We start from the raw sequence: 19,721 nt of genomic DNA, 5'->3' as shown, positions 1-19,721 counted from the left end.
TACTTCTCTGTTGACTTAACCTCGGCGGCGCTGGGAGGACACTCCGCCGCAAAAGTTTTGTAGTAAGATGATCAAATTAAGTATCTAAGTACATATTGGTTTATATCAAGTATAAAATAGTTACACATAAACTCACGACCTGTTAATTGATTAAGTAACATTAAAACTTACGATACAAAATTTTCTCGACTACTTATTTTAGTTAACTTTCGTCCATTTCCAAACATTTTTCTTTGCCAATTACACCAGCATAAAAGGAAACCTATACGTAGTTCAAATACAGACCTATTTTTAGGGTTCCGTACCCAAAGGGTAAAACGGGACCCTATTACTATGACTTCGCTGTCCGTCCGTCCGTCCGTCCGTCCGTCCGTCTGTCACCAGGCTGTATCTCACGAACCGTGATAGCTACATTTGAAATTTTCACAGATGATGTATTTCTGTTGCCGCTATAACAACAAATACTAAAAACAGAATAAAATAAAGATTTAAATGGGGCTCCCATACAACAAACGTGATTTTTGACCAAAGTTAAGCAACGTCGGGAGGGGTCAGTACTTGGATGGGTGACCGTTTTCTTTTTGCTTTTTTTTGTTTTTTTTTTTGCATTATGGTACGGAACCCTTCGTGCGCGAGTCCGACTCGCACTTGCCCGGTTTTTTCTCAAGGACAATTAAACATGTGAATATAAATACATAATAAATTAATGAAATGCTTTATAGTGGTGTATCCATTTAAAAACACCTGTTAATAAAATTAATAATGAAGCTTCTCCGACGCGACTGTACCCGCCGCTCGCCCACACCCGATCTGTTGACATACTGTAGGTATTGAATGTTCGCAAGTTATTAGCATAAATAAAGTCATACGTTCCACATTTTGTGCTCCATAATATCCCGCCATATTCCAATTTTTATGTAACACACTCACTGCAATATTTTATTGCACGGATCGCGACCTCGTCAAACTTGTTGAATGAAAACGGTATAGTTTGGCTTACACTGTGCGACTTTACCCTGTGTTATGAACTTGGACAACGGATTAAATATAAAATTAATCTTTAAAGTCGTATCGACACTTTGTATTGGTACCTGCATCAAGTAAGTACCTACTTGGTAGGTAGGTACTAGTGATCCAAAAGGCTAAATGCCTATTTTACTAATCAAATAGAGCCCTAAAAACGAGCTAAAGGCTCGAGACTTTTGGATGACTAGTAGCTACAATGATTCTCATCAGCCTTGAGTTCTATGTTGTATACCTACCTACATAATTATTTACACCTGGCACTGACATTATTTTAGAAGTTGAATGTGCGCGCGATATTAGCATAAAGTCATAATTATTCCAATTTTTTATAATAACGCACTACAATATTTTATTACGTGGATCACAACTTTGTCAAAACGTGTTGTATAAATACCTAAAATTTTATACGATTCGATGTAGTTCGCAACTGCCCATTCTAAACAAAGTGTTAAACATAATATTTTAACTAGGGAACAAATCAAATTATTATTATTAAGTTTTACGATTTATTTTTTAAGTAGTCTACTGGAGGGCTTGGTCACTTATTTTGAGTTGGTAGTACCTACCAAAGATATCTACTTTTTTATAATTAATTTTATGACGACAAAATAAAGCTCGGTCTTCGAAATTTATTACCACATATAAGTACCATATCTTGCAAATTGTAAAAAAGTGTGTAGAATAATGGTGACAGTGTCCAAAAGATTGGTCCATCAGACGGTTAGGCTGCGGTTAGGTACAAATGGGACGAATGTCGAGCGACGCGAGGCGACAAGCCGACGTAATCCGCCCATCAACTCATTGACGACCTGCCTAGTTATACAAACATTTTACCTGGCACAAGTTGACCCTAGGATTCATAATGTCTAGTCGTTATCAGAGATCACTCTGCTACTGGTTTGTCTACACAGCAATGCTCTCGAGGAGCGTTGTGAATGCTGCCTCCACAGACAGTTCACGCATCAATACTGTACTTACCTGCCGTTTGCTTCTGATGATGTTCAAAATACTTTCGGCTACAAATATAATGACCACCAAAAAATACTTTGGTACCCTAAATAAAAAGATAATGCTCACCAAAAAAAATTACTGAACACCAAAAAAATAAGGCCTAAAATTACAAAAGTACCACCATTTTAATTACGACTGCACTTCAAATTGTATTCGAATACCAAATATATTGAATGATTACCAAAAATCATTAATGATCACCAAATCTTGAAGACCAAATAAATGCGATATTTTCACCTAAATACACCACTATGATACCAAAAAATTTATACACCCATATTACCAAATAAAGTAAAATGATGCCAAAATTACTAGCTCCTCCCGCTCAACCCCCGTACCCCGCACCGCATACCTTAGGTAGGCATACTGAAATGCTACTAGAAAAGTAGGTAAGGTTAGGTTTGTACTGCTATCAGTTAAGTGGGCTAGGTTAACACTGCGACCCATACAGAACGAATTGCTACTAGAAAAGTGGGTTAGGTTAGGTTTGAACTGCGACCCTTACAGAAAAGAAATGCTACTAGAAAAGTGGGTTAGGTTAGGTTTGAACTGCGACCCTTACAGAAAAGAAATGCTACTAGAAAAGTGGGTTAGGTTAGGTTTGAACTGCGACCCTTACAGAAACGAAATGCTACTAGAAAAGTGGGTTAGGTTAGGTTTGAACTGTGACCCTTACATAAACGAAATGCTACTAGAAAAGTGGGTTAGGTTAGGTTTGAACTCCGACCCACACAGAAACGAAATTCTACTTGAAAAGTGGGTTAGGTTAGGTTTGAACTGCGACCCTTCCAGATAAGAAATGCTACTAGAAAAGTGGGTTAGGTTAGGTTTGAACTGCGAACCTTACAGAAACGAAATGTTACTAGAAAAGTGGGTTAGGTTAGGTTTGAACTGCAACCCATACAGAAACGAAATGCTACTAGAAAATTTTGCTTTGCTTTAATAGGATAGCAAGATTTAAAAATTTGGTTATAATTTTACATTAAAATGGAGTTCTAATTTTGGTGGTCATTTACTATTTTTGGGTTTACAATGATTATTTTGGTGTCATTTTATTTAATAGGATAGCACGATGTAAAAATTTGGTTATCAATTGACATTAAATTGGGGTTTGAAATTTGGTAATTATTTACAATTTTTTGGTTAATAATAATTAATTTGGTGTCATTTCCTTTAATAGGATAGTAAAATGTAATAAAATTGGTAATCATTTCACAATAAAATGGTGTTATAATTTTGGTGATCATTCATTATTTTAGGGTGGTAAAGTAGATTTTTTTGGTATTAAATTTTATTAAATCTGGTGATCAGTTAAATAGCAGCCAATACTTTCTGTAAACAGCAGCTGGTTCTCCTTTTCTTACCAAGTTATTAGAAAAAAACGTTCAGTGACGTCACGGTGTCATTGTTGTGTCATGAATTCATTGTACATACACGGTGTAACATGAGTAAACCGAATAATTTTAACAGCGTATTCCTGATCATATTTAGAGACAAAAATGTCCTATAAACTTTTTTGAAATTCGCCTAGTTTCAGAGATATTCTTAATTAAAAAAAAAACAAGTTTTTATTGTTACATAGAGTAAAAGGCCTTTTTGATGGTGATGTTGCTGCTATGGGACGTAGTCTAAATATCCTTATTGATAGATGTCAAAAAGTGACAAGTAACACTTTGCAAAAAGTAAGTTCTACGAAAAAAAATTTAAAAATTATTTTTAAGTGACAAGTTTACCAATAACATTTATTTTTTATGTACAAATTTAAAAAAATGAAAAAACAAAACAAAAAATATTTTTTTTTGGCGAAATTCACCTAAACTCATATTACATTTTTTACTTCTTTTGACCTCAGAAATGCGTGGTTAAAATTATTCGGTTTCCTCATGTTGCACCGTGTATAAGTAGGTATATTTATTTATATTACATGTTATTTATGTTATATCGACGCGTGTTAACTTTGTAACATTATTGTTAAAATATAAATAAATTTGTAATGTAGGTTTACCAAGCCCTATAAAGCAAATATCACCCAAAACTTTTCCATCCTTTTCAAGCATTTTTTTTTAATTACATCAAATTAAAGTCTTGCCCGCGATGTCTTATTCGACTACAAACATCAGAAATTAATCTCTACTAGTATGTTTTTAGTAACTAGCTCTCTCTAAGTTTTGAATTTAAAATATAATAGCAGGAAAATCTTTTCACTAGACGTACGGAAAGGTGTCTAAGGCGCAGTTTTTAACGTCAAAAAGAAAAGCAGGTACCTACTAAAACGTTCGTACGTTGAACTATAAATACAAGCTCACAGCGTGGCGGGCCGCAACCATCTGGCGATGGCAACGTTGCCCCCACCGGCCGCCATTATCCGCTCCTCCTAGCGGCCCTCCCACCGCCCCACCGCAATTAGACCTATCTGGCCCTTTCACCGACCCATACATTTCCTTACGGCCCAAATATTAAAGATGAATATCGCGTCGCAATGTGCCGAGGGGCCTCGGGTGGGTTGTGCGACCACATCCCCTCAGAGCGATTCGTGTCGTCGCCTACATCGTACGTGACGCTACAGCTAAGATACCTTTCACGAAATGTGAACGGTAGACAGTTTTTGTAGCCGTACTTACCTATTATTGTTGTAGACTACTTAGTATGGAATGTTGTATTTATGTCAAGCTATCATCATGCGATATTGCAGTATACAATTTATGAGAAAATGTCGTTTCATATTTTGTAATACACTAGATTTGATTAGGTATTAAAAAAACCGGGCAAGTGCGAGTCGGACTCGCGCACGAAGGGTTCCGTACCATAATGCAAAAAAAAAAGCAAAAAGAAAACGGTCACCCATCCAAGTACTGACCTCTCCCGTTGCTTGCTTAACTTTGGTCAAAAATCACGTTTGTTGTATGGGAGGCCCATTTAAATCTTTATTTTATTCTGTTTTTAGTATTTGTTGTTATAGCGGCAACAGAAATACATCATCTGTGAAAATTTCAACTGTCTAGCTATCACGGTTCGTGAGATACAGCCTGGTGACAGACGGACGGACGGACGGACGGACGGACGGACGGACGGACGGACGGACAGCGAAGTCTTAGTAATAGGGTCCCGTTTTACCCTTTGGGTACGGAACCCTAAAAACAAAGTTTTGTACGGAACACTAAAAATACACAAAGATGTGTAACCTACCTATCTTTTTTTTCCCTAGCCTACTTTGGTGTCCCACTGCTGGGCAAAGGCCTCCCCTCGTTTTCTCCACTCGACCCTGTCATCGGCATTTTCCCACCATTTGGAGACACACAACCAAACCATTCGCATTCTACTCCAAACCTACCTATCTAACTCAAAAAAAATTGAAGATTGTGTCTCAAGGGAGAAAAAATTATATAGGTATTTACGGCGTGGGCGAACATTAAATCCTGAACGAGGCGAAGGAGTCTATAACTATGCGTCATCGGAAAGCACAATAAATAACTTAACTAAACTAGGCCTTAGAACCCTTAAGCGAAGTTAATAACTGATTTGGCCTTTGGGAGTTCCTTCCGCACTATGATTCCGTTGCTGTTTTATTAATAGAATAGGTACTCATTCGTATAAATAATACATAAGTAATAATTAATACAGAGATATTTTAACATTCTCGTGTCAAAAATAACTTGACAAAATACCCTCTATCTGACTGGTCTCAAAATAAACCGTGGCGTAAATTCATAAGATTTTAATTGAATTTTTACACGTGTAACAGTAAAACTCGCAATAAATTATAACCAGACAGCTAGATCTTAATTAGTATTAGGCTAGCGTTCACATTGTAACAATCAACGCTACCAAGGCTCAGCCATGAATCGACACTTTTGCTGCCATTAAAACAATTTCATAACGAGACAGTCGAATTAATTAACTTATGGACGTTAATTATCTCATCAGGCAGTCGAGAACAATTCAGTTATTTTATAACAAAAGGGCGTATACGTATAAAATACATTACGCTTATATGTCCTTTAGGAAGGCCGCTACAATTTGCCGGTAAGCTTATCGGCGCGTCACATCTCGACGAGGCCAATTAATTACTACAATGTAATGAGAAATCACCGACACTATTATTATAATTGATAGCGTGGATTGTAATTAATGGGAGCCCGGCCCATGGGCGCGGGCATTAGCCAGAAGTCGGAGACAACAGCTAAGATTGTATCGACTGTTTCGTGTTTGACTCAGATTATCTAGCTATCAGTAGATATCTATTAGGCAAGAAAAGCTATTATTAACTCCCTTATTCAAAGAACATTACAAGCCTCAATTAGTTAATTTATGTTTTATTCCTTATGAATACTTAAATAAAAATAACAGATTAAGACAAACAATTAATTGAAGCATTTAGCGCGTTTATGAATAACGCCGTCATGTTACTTATTTATTTTTACACTACTTCCTGGTAGGTATAGTATGTCCGTTTTGTTAAAATCACATACCTATGGGGACCTACCCATAGTAAATGTACTTATGGCGAACTTGATCTTAGAAATCTGACAGGCTATTCAAACAATACAATCATAAACAATACAAGTTGTTAAGTAAGTATAACATATTTTAAATGAAGAGTGTTCCAGTTTGAATGACCTTATATGATACGGCGGTCATTTACACACATAATACATATGTCCGTTTATACTCCTCAAAACTCCACAAAATAATCCCGCATGCCTGTCTAAACGTACCGATTGTGATAAGCTACTTAAGTATAATGACGTGGCCGATTCTCGGCATTAACGCGGTCGTGAGTGGTGGAACAGCTGCTCTCATGTGAATTAGCTGATTTGCATAATTTTGGCCTAACTCGGAAAGTTAGGGAAGCGTTATGCTTAATGTCTCTCTTATCATGTAAAATTTGTTAAGCTCTGCACTCTGGTATTCAATTGATGTATCAATGATATTCAGTGATATTGATTTTAATACTATTTATTCTTATTTCATAGTTAGTGTTCTTATTTCAAAGTAGGTAATATAGGATCGTGTTAATTTTTAAACGTCAATATGTAGCTTGTATGTAGAATCTATCCAGTTCACTATTATAATACCTGTCCATGATCGTAATGCAATCCAACCTCAATGTTTTCTACTACGTCAGAAGGGAACCCTTCAAAACGTATGTTTTTTATTTAAGTATTTTAAGAGACATTAATTAGCACCATTAATTAGCAACAAACAAAAAATAAAGGTGACCAGAATGAAAGGTCCATTTCCAACGACAGCTGCACTTGCTGCAGCTGCTGTTGCGACGTTACTGTCATTCATTTTACTATGGAAATTGTCAATAACATCGAGCTGTAGTGCAGCTGCGGTCAGAAATGGAATGTTACCTTTACCCCATTGAACTCCTCTCTGAAACAATTTCTTGCCAGAAAATCTCAATAACCATATCCCATTGTTCTCCAGATCGTCCTAAACTCGATGCACCGGTACCAGCCCCGCATCCACCTCGTGAAGGTCCGCGACGGCGGCGGCCCCATCACGGACCTGGCGCGCGAGCAGCACCGCACCTTCGTCTTCCCCGAGACCGTGTTCACCGCCGTCACGGCATACCAGAACCAGCTCATCACCAAGCTCAAGATCGACTCCAATCCCTTCGCGAAAGGCTTCAGGGACTCTTCGAGGCTCACGGACTTTGATAGGTGAGTTGAGTTTACTGCTCTCTTTTTCGTTATTCTGGCACACCAATGCCATTTGGACTGTCAATTTAGACTATTTAGACAATCGTCAAGGCTTACGGACTTTGATTAAGTCTTCTACTACTGTTTTCATTGAACATACCCAACTTCTTTTTTTTTCCCTTAGCCTATTTAGGTATCCCACTGCTGGGCAAAGGCCTCCCCAACTTTACAGTAATTAATATTTATTGTAAAATAAAATAAGTTGTACAAAACTATAAAAGTGACAGACGTGTCCGTGTCCGACCCACGTGTTCTCAAAAGTGGACCGAATCGATGCTGCGCCGCTCAGGGCAACTTTGATAAATTGGCAGGTTATTAGCAACAGTTGAAAGGCATTAGGTCGGCCGCCCTGCAATTTGCGCGGCGAGCGGCTTTAACATGAATAAAAGATTAAAAACTCCACCTTAAAACACAAAAGTCTTAAGTACCACTAAGCATTGCTATAACATGAACCCACTCGGTTCTCAGTTACGTGTTCTTCGCCTGATTGCGACTGATACGCGGTTGAATGCTGATCGCGGCGCCGATTTAGGGATGCGCGTTGTTACACGCCGTATCTGCTTAATCGACTTTCAAAATAATCTATATCTACTTATACCTATCTATTGGGTTTTGTTTTTAATTTAAATCAGGTATAGGGCTTACAGGGAGCAAAACGCTGTTTCATAGCTTATAGGAAGCGTTTAATAAATGTTGATTCATTTTATGCGAAAGATAATGTCAAGTCTCAATTAACAAATGGTGCCTATCATTAAATTTATTAACGTCTCGAAAGGCGATCGTTGCTTAGAAGTCATTTTTGAGGCTAGGTTATTTCACATCTATTTGTTTGAAAGCGTGACTTTCTGACACAGAACTTGCTTGCCGACCTAACCGGTTTCTAAATTCACTTTTTATTAAACATTTTTAAAATCTATATTAATTTCATGATGTTCCCTAAGACAGGTACTACCTAGGTAAATCAACCATCATCAGTCGTAATCATTACTCTGTTGTTATATTCCTATTTCTCGTAACTACCCAATATAAAGCTTATTAGAATAAAGTAGCAACAACCCAGTGTTACACTAAGAAATTGGAGCGATACCGTGGGAAGCGATCGCGCATTGTGTTCGATCTGATTATTAGAGAGCGGTTAACTATAGACACAAAAAGCACTATTCCGCACAAGAAAGTATAATCAGAACTGACATTTGTAAAAAGTTAACATTACATTGATATGTAGTTACATAAACAGTTGTAACGTTTTTGAAAAAAGTACTACTTTACTATATCCATTGTTAAAATACGTTACCTACCTAATTGTGCATTTTATGCCAGTAACAACCGATAAAATTGTACGTTTTGGTTGAAAATGACACATTTACAGCGTGTTTCGAGAAGTTTCCGTGATTAAGTCGAAGACTGGCGATGGCCGAGGCGAGAATTTGCCGGGAGGCAGCGAACGGGCGGGGCGTTCCCATGAGGCGACCACTACTATGGGACATTTGAATATGGCTTTAATATTTTGTTTCTTTAAATACTGTGGTTCCTTATGTTTTGTTCTTCATACTATGTTACGTAAAGAAAACTATGTAATAGCGATTACAAAAGGTAATGAAAACTACCTCACGTCCAGCAAAACAATTTGGAGTTTCAATTGATAAGTCTACTAGAAAATCATTTATAAAGCAGACACTTTGACATGTTACATCGGGGAAAGAACACTAACATCACATGTAGGTATAGATGCAGACGCGCGAAGTGGGTGCGAGAGCCAATAGTAGGCTCGTGCGACGTGTAGAGCTCACGTCAACGGCGGCCCGCGGCTCGCGGCGGCGCGTAATCACAGGGCACGGGGCTCATTATGCCCTAAACGACAAATTAAAGCGCATTTCTATTATCTTCCATCGGTGTGATGTGCACAAACCGGTCCACATTGTGTATTACTGACGCCACAGAATCGAACGCTTGACCACTCCAGTATAACTATCAACTTGAACTCTGCTACAATTGTGCGTATTTGGAGGGCGCGCTTCTAGTGGTTAATATGAGGGGGGAAGCAATCGGAATAAGATACCACCGGTTATCCTGCGAACAGCCTGCTGAATTATGCAAAAATAATTATCTTTCCACATTTAAACTGCATAGAAGGTCGTTTAAGTAAAACGCAAGAACGTATAATTTTCTCGCATGTTGGAAAACATAAAGTTTTAACGGTTATGTCGTCGCTACGTACTTCGTTATGTATTGTCTGTAAAAGTAAATGATTTTCTATAGTAATATTGTTCAGTTGTAGGTTTTATGGTTAATTGTTTATCACTATGTCTAACAATTATAGCAAAACTGTTAAATAGTAACAGTTACACAATTAATGACGATCCCGTCGCTCGGATTATACAGCATAAACTAGTAAAAAAGTTATGCGCATTCTACTCATAAATAAACAGGGTTTTTGAAAAGGTGACGATTTGGGCTAAAGGTTAAATACTCGTACCTATTACTTACTACAAGGAAGAAATGTCACCATACAAATATTTTATTGACCTATTTCTTTTGAACTTAAATAGCTGATTTATTTAAAAATAAGAGTGTAGCAATTTTATGCTGATTTTATGCATTTGTAGGTTACTTTACTCTCTGCTATGCCTATCAGTAAACGCATTTGTACAATTGCGGTCTAAAATGAATATTCTCACGCCTTCACTATAGAGTTACAGAGATACTTACAGATATTCGAGAACATTGTTCACTCCGATACACCTAATGGCGACTGCAAGTATACAATAGTGTCAGCATGATCGGCACAATTACCGGGCATCATTATCTAATCTTTGACACGACACGACACTCCGTGACTACCGATTTGTATTAATTGATAGAGCGGCGATGAGCGGCGGTGATTGACGGCTAATTCCAGATGTTATCGCGCAATTACCGCTCGGCCGAGCTACCGCGCGTACCCACGCTTTCACACTTACTAAGATATATACCTTTATTATATTCCTATGGAATGCTAGTAATGAACTTAGCCTTTGAAGAATTATTTCAAGATATTCGCTGATTAAATCATGGTTCATTCCTATGTTGCAATCATAATGAATCTATAGTTGACAATAAGTTACGTGACGAGTTTTTTCGCCTTGTAACTGTGCTGTGTTATTTTAGCGAAAGTTTAAGCAGCTACTCTTAGGATGCATGAGTTTTGAAGTTATTAGCGAAATAAGACTACATATATATGAGGTTTTTCTGAAGTATAACTTCCGTTGCAGCCTATCTATTCATAAATCATTTTGTTTTCACGTGTAAACTCGTCGCTAACGTAATGTGACTCCTAATTTCGTAATAATGATGTGCCAGAAGAGCTCAGAATTAAACTGGTTGGTAAGTTTGCCTGGAGCGATGCGCATGACAACGTTTTGTAGAGGTAAACAAAAGCCCGCTCAGGCGCTCACACATGTGTAGTAGTGTGTACGGTGGCAGCAGATTGAAAGCCGAATAATTAAAGGCTCGTATCAGATGAACTTGCTCGACGTGCGCTACTGTGCACTCATTCTATTACGGTGCAACGATTACTCTTAATTTAACTTTCTTCTCGTTTTTAGAAAGTCCGTTAGTTTTTAATGTCTGCGCTTATACATTGTGTGAGTTGCTTCCGTTTTACACGCTAAGTTTTTTTTTTAGCCTTTCGATAAACGCGTTTGAAATCTGTAATAAGTTTTTACTTATAGCTGCTTATAGTGAAGGAAGTAATATTAGAAGGAAGTGACACCCAATGTATGTGGGACGTGCAAATTTTGGTATCGGAGGAATTCACTCGACACAGATGTAGTATACGAGTACGTAAAGCTAAGCCAATCCAGCCGGGTAGTCATCCGCCACCCCCTGGCAAGTAGACAGTATAATTAATTTTTCTAATCTCAAAGTCGATTGAGGATTTCTGAGCCTACTTCTATATTTAATAAATATTTTTGTAACGCGTAAAATTTTCTAATAAATGTAAGTTGGCTATATTACGATATATGTAATTTTCAGTATCTGACTATTAGTTGACTACGCATTACGATGGAACTGGATCGGCAAGCATCGCTCAAAGGCGCCATTTCCCAGCAATAAATCTACCGGAGTCAAATTATAATGACAAATATAAATGTTTAAAACAACTGGCCTAGCCTTAATGACTTCCTTCGCTGACGTCCGAAATCGTCAGACAATAAGTGTGATGGATTGCCATTGTATGAGAACGTGTGGGATTTTCAACTATTACTCTCTCAATCTCTCATCTCACTCAATCCTGCCACGGTAAAATCAACCTTTTAAGAATAGCAATAACGTTCACATTACAAGATGCCGCGTGCAAAAGATACAAGCTTTAGCCGTGGATATCGTGAGGTGGTCGAGAACATTAATTAATAGGCCACGCCCCGCGCTCAATCAGGGCTGATATTTAGCGAGAAGCGGCTCGATATTTATGCGCCGACGCACCTCTTCGTTAATTGCGCGCGATTCACTTACGTAGGTGTCGGCAGTGCGTAGACTCTTTAATGATGCGCATTCAAGCTAGGCAAGCTACGGAAAATATGCGTTATTCGATGCAGGCCATCTGACAAGAATAGAAAAACCCTATAATATATGTACCGACAACTGCAAGATATTCGGTGGTGGTCCACGTTCTACCGTTAACTCGTCGAACGATTTAATACGTATCGCTTTAGCGAAAAATTTTAATGGGCTAAAAGTGTTTAAGTATAAGTATTTGCCTTTTTTGGAAAAAAAATGGATGCTTAATAGGGTAGGTACAGCAGCTTTAAAGGCTTCGATAGTATCGTATTGAATTATTCAAATTCAAAGTATTATATCCCTTCATTTAGTACCTATTAACCTATCTGACTCGTTTAACTCTGAAATTTATATGGTATTTGCATTATTATTTATGGACACAATAGCTCCGATAGCAAACGCAATTCAACCAGTAATAATGCATCTATGCAATACAAAGTAGCGGCTAGCAGTAGTGTTATTTTCTTTGCCGACCCGCCCACATTGCACTTAATATGGGCAGTAAGTAGGCATCTAATAACAAAGAGCACTGTCAATAGAAAATAACTTAATTACATCAACTCGACCGGCAACTCAATTTGCACTTATGTTCTTGGGTTGACTTACTGTGCAGTTCTTAAGTGAATTTATTTTTTGTTACTTATTCCATAATCGTTTAAGGTAAAGAAAATCGCTAATTCGCAAGTAGGTAATAACTGCAATAAACTATACAAAGAGATTCTCATAGTAATACTCATTTGGTATTCTTGCTCGTAATGTATATACATCGATAAGAGGCCCGAGACGAGATATCGATAAAGTCTTGGGCCGTCCCTAGCGGCGGCCTCTAAGAGCGCCGCCCTGTAATTTGCCGCCGGAGAGTGTTGGCTATTACTGCTGATACCGAGATCATAATAAATACGCCATTAACGCCCCCACGGCACCCGAAACGACATAACCACCGACATGACAGCTTTAGGAACTCCGCGCGCTAACACCGACTTACGACCTTTCTACATATCACTTTCGAAAACGTGTAAATTTCGAAACATTACGGCTGTGATTCCTATGTGTTAGTTCAAAATTAACCAATTTATTCCACCTTAAAATTAATCGCAGTTTTGTGGCCCACGATCGTAATCGGGCCGAGATGTCCATTACGCAGCTTTCATGAACTTTGTAAATGTTGATTTAAATACTGCCAACATTTTAACACGCCGTAACAAATTATTTAACTGTGAAGCATTTTTTTCAAGTTATTGAAACGGCACCAAAAGCAAATTGCGATATAAGCACAGCAAAATGACCTGTTAATTTGGTCGGTATTTTGGTAAATTACACACTTAACTCTGTGCTGTAATCAAAATTTTATGTCGCATGTTACCGCTGTGTGAAATTATTAGGACGGTGGAGTTCCATGTGAAAGTTAATGTACGGTTTCGGTAACCCCAGTGCTATTAGGGAACTATTAGTTTTTATGTTTGAAATTAGGTGGCGTGTAAAAAAATCTATATTTCGGTTGGCGTGTGTGGGCAACCTACCTGTTTTAATTCCCGGACCGGCGCCTGAGGCTGCGGCGCATCGGTGATAGATAAAATTCGACACGGCATCTCATGATGTCATGCCAATTTTGAGTCTCACCTCGAGCCCGGCGTGTCGTCACGCTCATTTGCCGCTCGAGAGCATCCCAACACCTCCTGTTATTAATGACTCCACGACACCGCGCGCGCACGATACCATCGTAGATCTTAAAGGAGTTACGAAGTTCGATTTCCATTGAGCGGGCGTGAAGGATGGATTATAGCACGCTTATGAGTGCGCTAGTTGAATAGTTCTGTGAGTGGCGAAAATAGCAAATTCGCGCGAACGCGTGCGGCGGCACAGGTCCGGGAACCGATAAAGGGCGCTCTCGCCGCCATAAAGGGCTGACGAGCTCGGCGCGCCTCGTTAACGCGCTCCACAAACATAAATCGCTTCGACGAAACAATTTCTAGCCATATAGAATTATAAAAATGGAATGAATATGAATTAAGTACTTACATTTAGAGTCAAAAGAGTATTTTTTTACTATAATTTGCAGTGATTTTGTTTATGTACTTAATCTCAAAAGTGGGTTAATGTATGTCCTATGTACCTACTCATATAGTTTACCTATGGGTTTACCTTAGCACCTATGTATAATATGACAAAAGATTTATCATAGTAGGTATTTACTAAACCAATAAAACAAAATTATGGTCTGACAAGGGTAGGAATAGCAGTAAAATCGTTGTTAACTATAAACAAAAAATATGTTCTTTTGTTTGTAAAGTATTTATAATGAGCAGTTTTATTACAAAGAGCATATTAAAGGCAGCCACGTGGCCCGGCGAATATTTCCCCGAAGTGAGTTTTATCGACCACGGGCCGCTGAAAGCCAACGATCAAGCAACGCGCAAACGCGCGCGTTCGCGGAACGCGCGCCGCAAGCTCACTGGAACTTGATCTATCGAGGAAGCTATTTTTGATGTAAGGGCTTCCCTCTTATCATTCTTAGAAGATTAATATACCTCAATATTTTAAGAAGTTCCCCCCATGTGCCATAAGTAACTTGTTTGAATTTTGACATAGATTTCATGTCAGATTAAGGTGACAGTCCATTTAAAACGACAGCATCACTACCATTCATTTTACTCTGGAAATTGACACACCGACGCGTTCGTACTAGTAGTGCAGCTGCGGTCAGAAATGGAATGTTACCCTTAGGTACACTCAACTGCTGGCACCAGGGATCCGTCTTAAGATATGCATTGTGAATTATTGTGCAGATTAACAAATACCTGAATGGTCTATGCTTGTTTTTCCCCAGAGATCCGATGGAGCTGATGCTGATGGAGCAGCAGCTGCTCCGGTCGCCGCTGCGGCTGTACGCGGGCGGCGGCGGCGCGGGCGCGGGCGGCGCGCTGGCCGACGACGAGGCGGAGAAGCGCGCGGCGTGGGCGCGCACGCCGCCCGCGCTGCAGCTGCTGGCGCTGGGCGGCCGCGGCTGGCCCGCCGCGTGGCCGCAGCCGCTGGCGCTGCCGCCCGACCTCTGGATGCAGAAGCCCCCCGCCCCGCTCCGCTACTGCCCCTACCCTCCCCCGGCGCACGCGGCGCCCTCCGTGCGCCCCGACCACGCGCCCTCCCCGCGGCATCCCCTGTGAATCTTCCGACTTTACTGAGACATTCCAAAAGACGATCTGCGATGTGCGAGTAGACTAAAGACTATCGAAAATGTGCTGTGAGGACTTGTATAAACACTTGATATCTACACGTAGTACCTACTTAATAGTGATTTATAGTTATGAGTATCAGAGTATCGTTAAGAAAGTAATTACATGGTTCCTACCGGAAAAGATTTAACTTGTATTGTTAATATAGATCAGATTTTAACATTAGTTACCTGATAGGTATCCGGTTATCGTATTATTTAACTTGAGGATAGTCTTTCGAATTATCTATGTTTTGTTATTTCTTCTAACCCCTCGAATCACCACGGAGTAGGAATCGGGTTAACAAAGAGCCTCAAAGATAAATTTAATTTTATAAAAGTTGTAGGTCGTTCTATGGCTGGCCGATATAGAGCCCGTGGCATTCGAGAGCTTAGCTAAAAATAAACTCATCACGAAAACTTTGAACCAAAGAGCATTATGATTTGAATGCAATTTTGTAAACAATAAAATAACTATTTGTAGAACTAGCGACTAGACTCCTCATTATTACCTATGGAAATTATGAAGAAGTTATATAACATTCCAATAAGATTTTAGCATAATATTTAGAAGTCAACGGGCTTGATAATATCATAACTTCACTGTATGGAATATGTAAAAGCGAATATATGTTTCAACATGTGGAGCAGATATGATTAAACGAAACAGTCATGGCATGACCATATGAGTTTCTTGAAATGTTGGTGTAAGTGAATTAATTAATGTAATAATGTATGCCATCACACAATCATGATTTTGTAATGGATTACTTGATAACTGTTCAGACAGTTAATATTATTTTCACATTGCTTCTGTAGTAAGTATCTACAGTGGTCGTAATCTGCAAATAGGTACAGTCGCCATCAGAAATACCGGAGCGGCCAAGGCGCTCACAAATATGTAAACACGCCTTTATTGTCAAGGCCGTTGATTCATAATTATTTGACCACCTCGGGCGCTCCGATATATGTGATGGCGACTGTACCACGTCTTCGTTAAATATGATGTACCTACATATATCTTTTTGCCACAACAGCACTATTATTCTGTTTGGAATAACGGATAACACAGGATATACTTACTCCTTGGTCAGTGACAAAATATTATAGCTATCATGTTCACATTTGAATTGCTTGCAACCAGGGCCCAGTTTTATATAAAATGTTAGTCAGTTTTTAAAGTTATTACATTTTTTAGTCCTAATAGTTATTTTGTGCTTCTATTTTATATGGAGCTAAAACGACTAATTAATCTTTATGTGATAAACTATACTGATAATCAACAATTTCCTTACGAAATATAATTCACTTACATCGACCCTATTGTGTATTCGTATGTAAAATATAGAAGATAATGTAGGTATTTATATTCCATTAGTATTGTACCGAAGATGTATGTATTGTATAGCGATTGATTAAATTATTTTTGTAGGATAAGCACTGTACATATGAAGATCACTTAGATGTTTGTATTAATAAGAAGTTATGGAAGCGTTTTAGTGGGAACTGCGCCGCTCACATTGTACGGGCACCTAGAATTAATGCCAACTATTAATGATCATTGATTTCCTACCAGAGTGCAGAGTAGGTACCTTTATATTATCTGAAGAGATGTTGCGTACCTAATTTACTAATTTGGTTGCAATATACATAGAAGGTGCATATTATTCTTATTATATTAAACTAAAGTGTTATATAACCTCCGAAGGCCCAGCCATAAAAGGACAAAAAATCCAAAAAAAAATACAATGAAATATGAATCTACAGAGTAAAAAAAACCGGGTTCGTTATGTAAAAATTGAAAGAAACAAAACAAATACAAAGAACTCTGTTCCTATTGAAAATGATTTAAATTTAATTGAACTTAATAAGTACTCTAGGTAGGTCTGTGCGCCATAGGAGGCAATGAATTTATGTATTCGTTGGAGACACGATCGTAAACCGTGTACCGAGGCCGTCACATAAAATTCTTGATTCTTGAACTGTACTTAAATATTGAGCAATGTCAACAGAAAAGTATAGTATAGACAGTAGGTACTTATAGGTTACACGATTACAAGTTTCTATTTTATTCATTAACATGGCCGTTCTATCCTTTATATAAATCAAACCAACAAAACTGTTCTACTGAACTGATTCAGAACGAGGTCATAGACTTTTAGTACCTACGTATTATCCATATCGATTATTATAACAACTCTAAATTGCAACCAAATTCGGTCACTGGTAATTCAAGTGTAAAATATTTATATTAAATTATTTATTTAACGAAAGTTTTGTACGAAACACAAATTTTAACTAGAATATTCTAATATTGTCCAAAATACGAGTCTATTAAACATGGCTGAAATCTGTTTTCCTACACCAGAATCATAACTACTATACAATCTAGTAATATTGTAAAAAAAATTTTTCTCTGTGTAAAGTTTCTTATTCGTAAATACAAATATTTAACATGTTGAGTTCATTGTAGGTGATCAATGCGGTTTGATTTTGATTTCAATAATTGAAATAGAACAGGTGGGAGGGAGCTCTAATACTATTTTGGGTAGAAGAAAAACGTGAGTTATTCTAGTCCAAACCCCATTTCAGATCCTCTTTATAAAAATCCAAAACAAGCCAAATTTTACTATCTTTCTACAAATTGGATTTTAAACAAATAAATTCGTAGGTATAATTTTATTATAACGAAAACATGACCAGATTTAAAGTCTTGATCCGGACTAAAAAAATCCACAATATCTACATCTATTTTACAATACTTTAAAACCCAAATAAGGGGAATTTCAATTACGATTCATATTTCTGTCCTCGTGGGTCCGGTCAAATAAATTCAATCATGAACTAAGTAGGTACTGGTACTGTAACAGCTCGTAAGAAAAATATTTTATATTCCTAAAAAAATCCACCCTACAAATGTATTAGTATTAAGCAGGTAACGAAAGTCTTATCAATATTATTTCTGGAATATTTGGATGACTATTTCTGAATATTAGCGGCATACCGACCGCAAGCCGCAATACCATATTGTGGTTTATGTTGAATTTGAAACCATTGTAATAGATTGGCATCTACATAAAACACTATGTCACAAAGATAGACGTTAGAGAACTTCTGGATATCGTTAGATCAGGTATTTTAGTACCTACTTAATCTAGTAAAAACAATAGCTAGGTTTTCCCTATATTTATGGCGCCATAATAACTATGAAACCTAAACCTGCATAATACAATCGGTGTTGCAAAACACATTAAATACAATGTAGCTATGAATACGAGTTGATATCGTAACATTTTTATTGATGTGACATTTAGAGGCATACTTAATACATTTCCGAAGCTTTTATAGATGATATAAATTGTGATCGAAATTGAGACTTTATGCACTTGATGTAAAGTACTTATTGCTATGCAGCTAAATTTGTTGTGAACTTGTCAAAGTAAACTTAACCTCTCGTGTGCCGGATTATTATTTTTCAAATAAGTAGTATTCTCGTACGCGGATCCGCGTTTCGGCTTATATCGTGTGGTAGGCAGTTGGTAAAATAATTGGTCATTTTAATGATTATAAGGTTAAATCTCTACTTATAATTCTTATGAGTAATCACAGACATGTACAGAGGAAGAAAAAGTATTTATTCGATCGTGATAGGAATTATAATCATTAATAAAACCCTAAATACATAATTAGATAAACTACCCAGCTTCTAAAATAATACTATTTTTGAGGCTGACTGTTAATTTTTATTTATACTTCAATAAAATTACCAATAGATTCCGTTTGCTGATTGAAGTTGTGATTCTATATGAATAGTTTAGAGCAATTGACACATTCGTCAATATTAACGAAACTAGTAAATTTCTTACTTTAGCGACAAATAAGCCTAAGGTCTCTTTTTATTATACTAACGACACCAAAAAAGGTGCACTGAATGTGAGCGCGCAAGGTGGCGACATATCAGGGCTCGGCCCTATAATGTGCTAATAAACTGAAACTAATTCCATTGTTGTTTTATTTCTACTATTTCATACATATATATATATATATAGAGTATAAACAGACCTGCTAAGTATTATGATGTAAAAAATACGGTCGAATTGATAACCTCCTCCTTTTTTAGGGTTCCGTACCTCAAAAGGAAAAAACGGAACCCTTATAGGATCACTCGTGCGTCTGTCTGTCCGTCTGTCACAGCCAATTTGCTCCGAAACTACCGGACCAATTAAGTT

At 37.7% G+C, this 19,721-nt stretch overlaps 1 protein-coding gene across 2 annotated transcripts in view; it reads left to right on the top strand.

The window, feature by feature from the left end:
• LOC134663899 (T-box transcription factor TBX20-like) overlaps positions 1 to 19,495 on the top strand; it is a 91,617-nt gene extending 72,122 nt beyond the window's left edge. For both annotated transcript variants that reach the window (XM_063520440.1, XM_063520439.1), the window contains exons 5-6: positions 7,471 to 7,706; positions 15,112 to 19,495. In XM_063520440.1, coding sequence (XP_063376510.1) covers positions 7,471 to 7,706; positions 15,112 to 15,445 — 570 coding nt within the window. In that variant the 3' untranslated portion in view covers positions 15,446 to 19,495. The remainder of the gene's footprint in view (positions 1 to 7,470; positions 7,707 to 15,111) is intronic.
• The last annotated feature ends 226 nt before the right edge of the window (positions 19,496 to 19,721 follow it).

This window comes from Cydia fagiglandana, chromosome 4 (genome assembly GCF_963556715.1).
Source record: "Cydia fagiglandana chromosome 4, ilCydFagi1.1, whole genome shotgun sequence".
NCBI lineage: Eukaryota > Metazoa > Arthropoda > Insecta > Lepidoptera > Tortricidae > Cydia > Cydia fagiglandana.
Note: the sequence above shows the minus strand (reverse complement) of the source record. Positions and strands in the feature narration are given on the sequence as shown.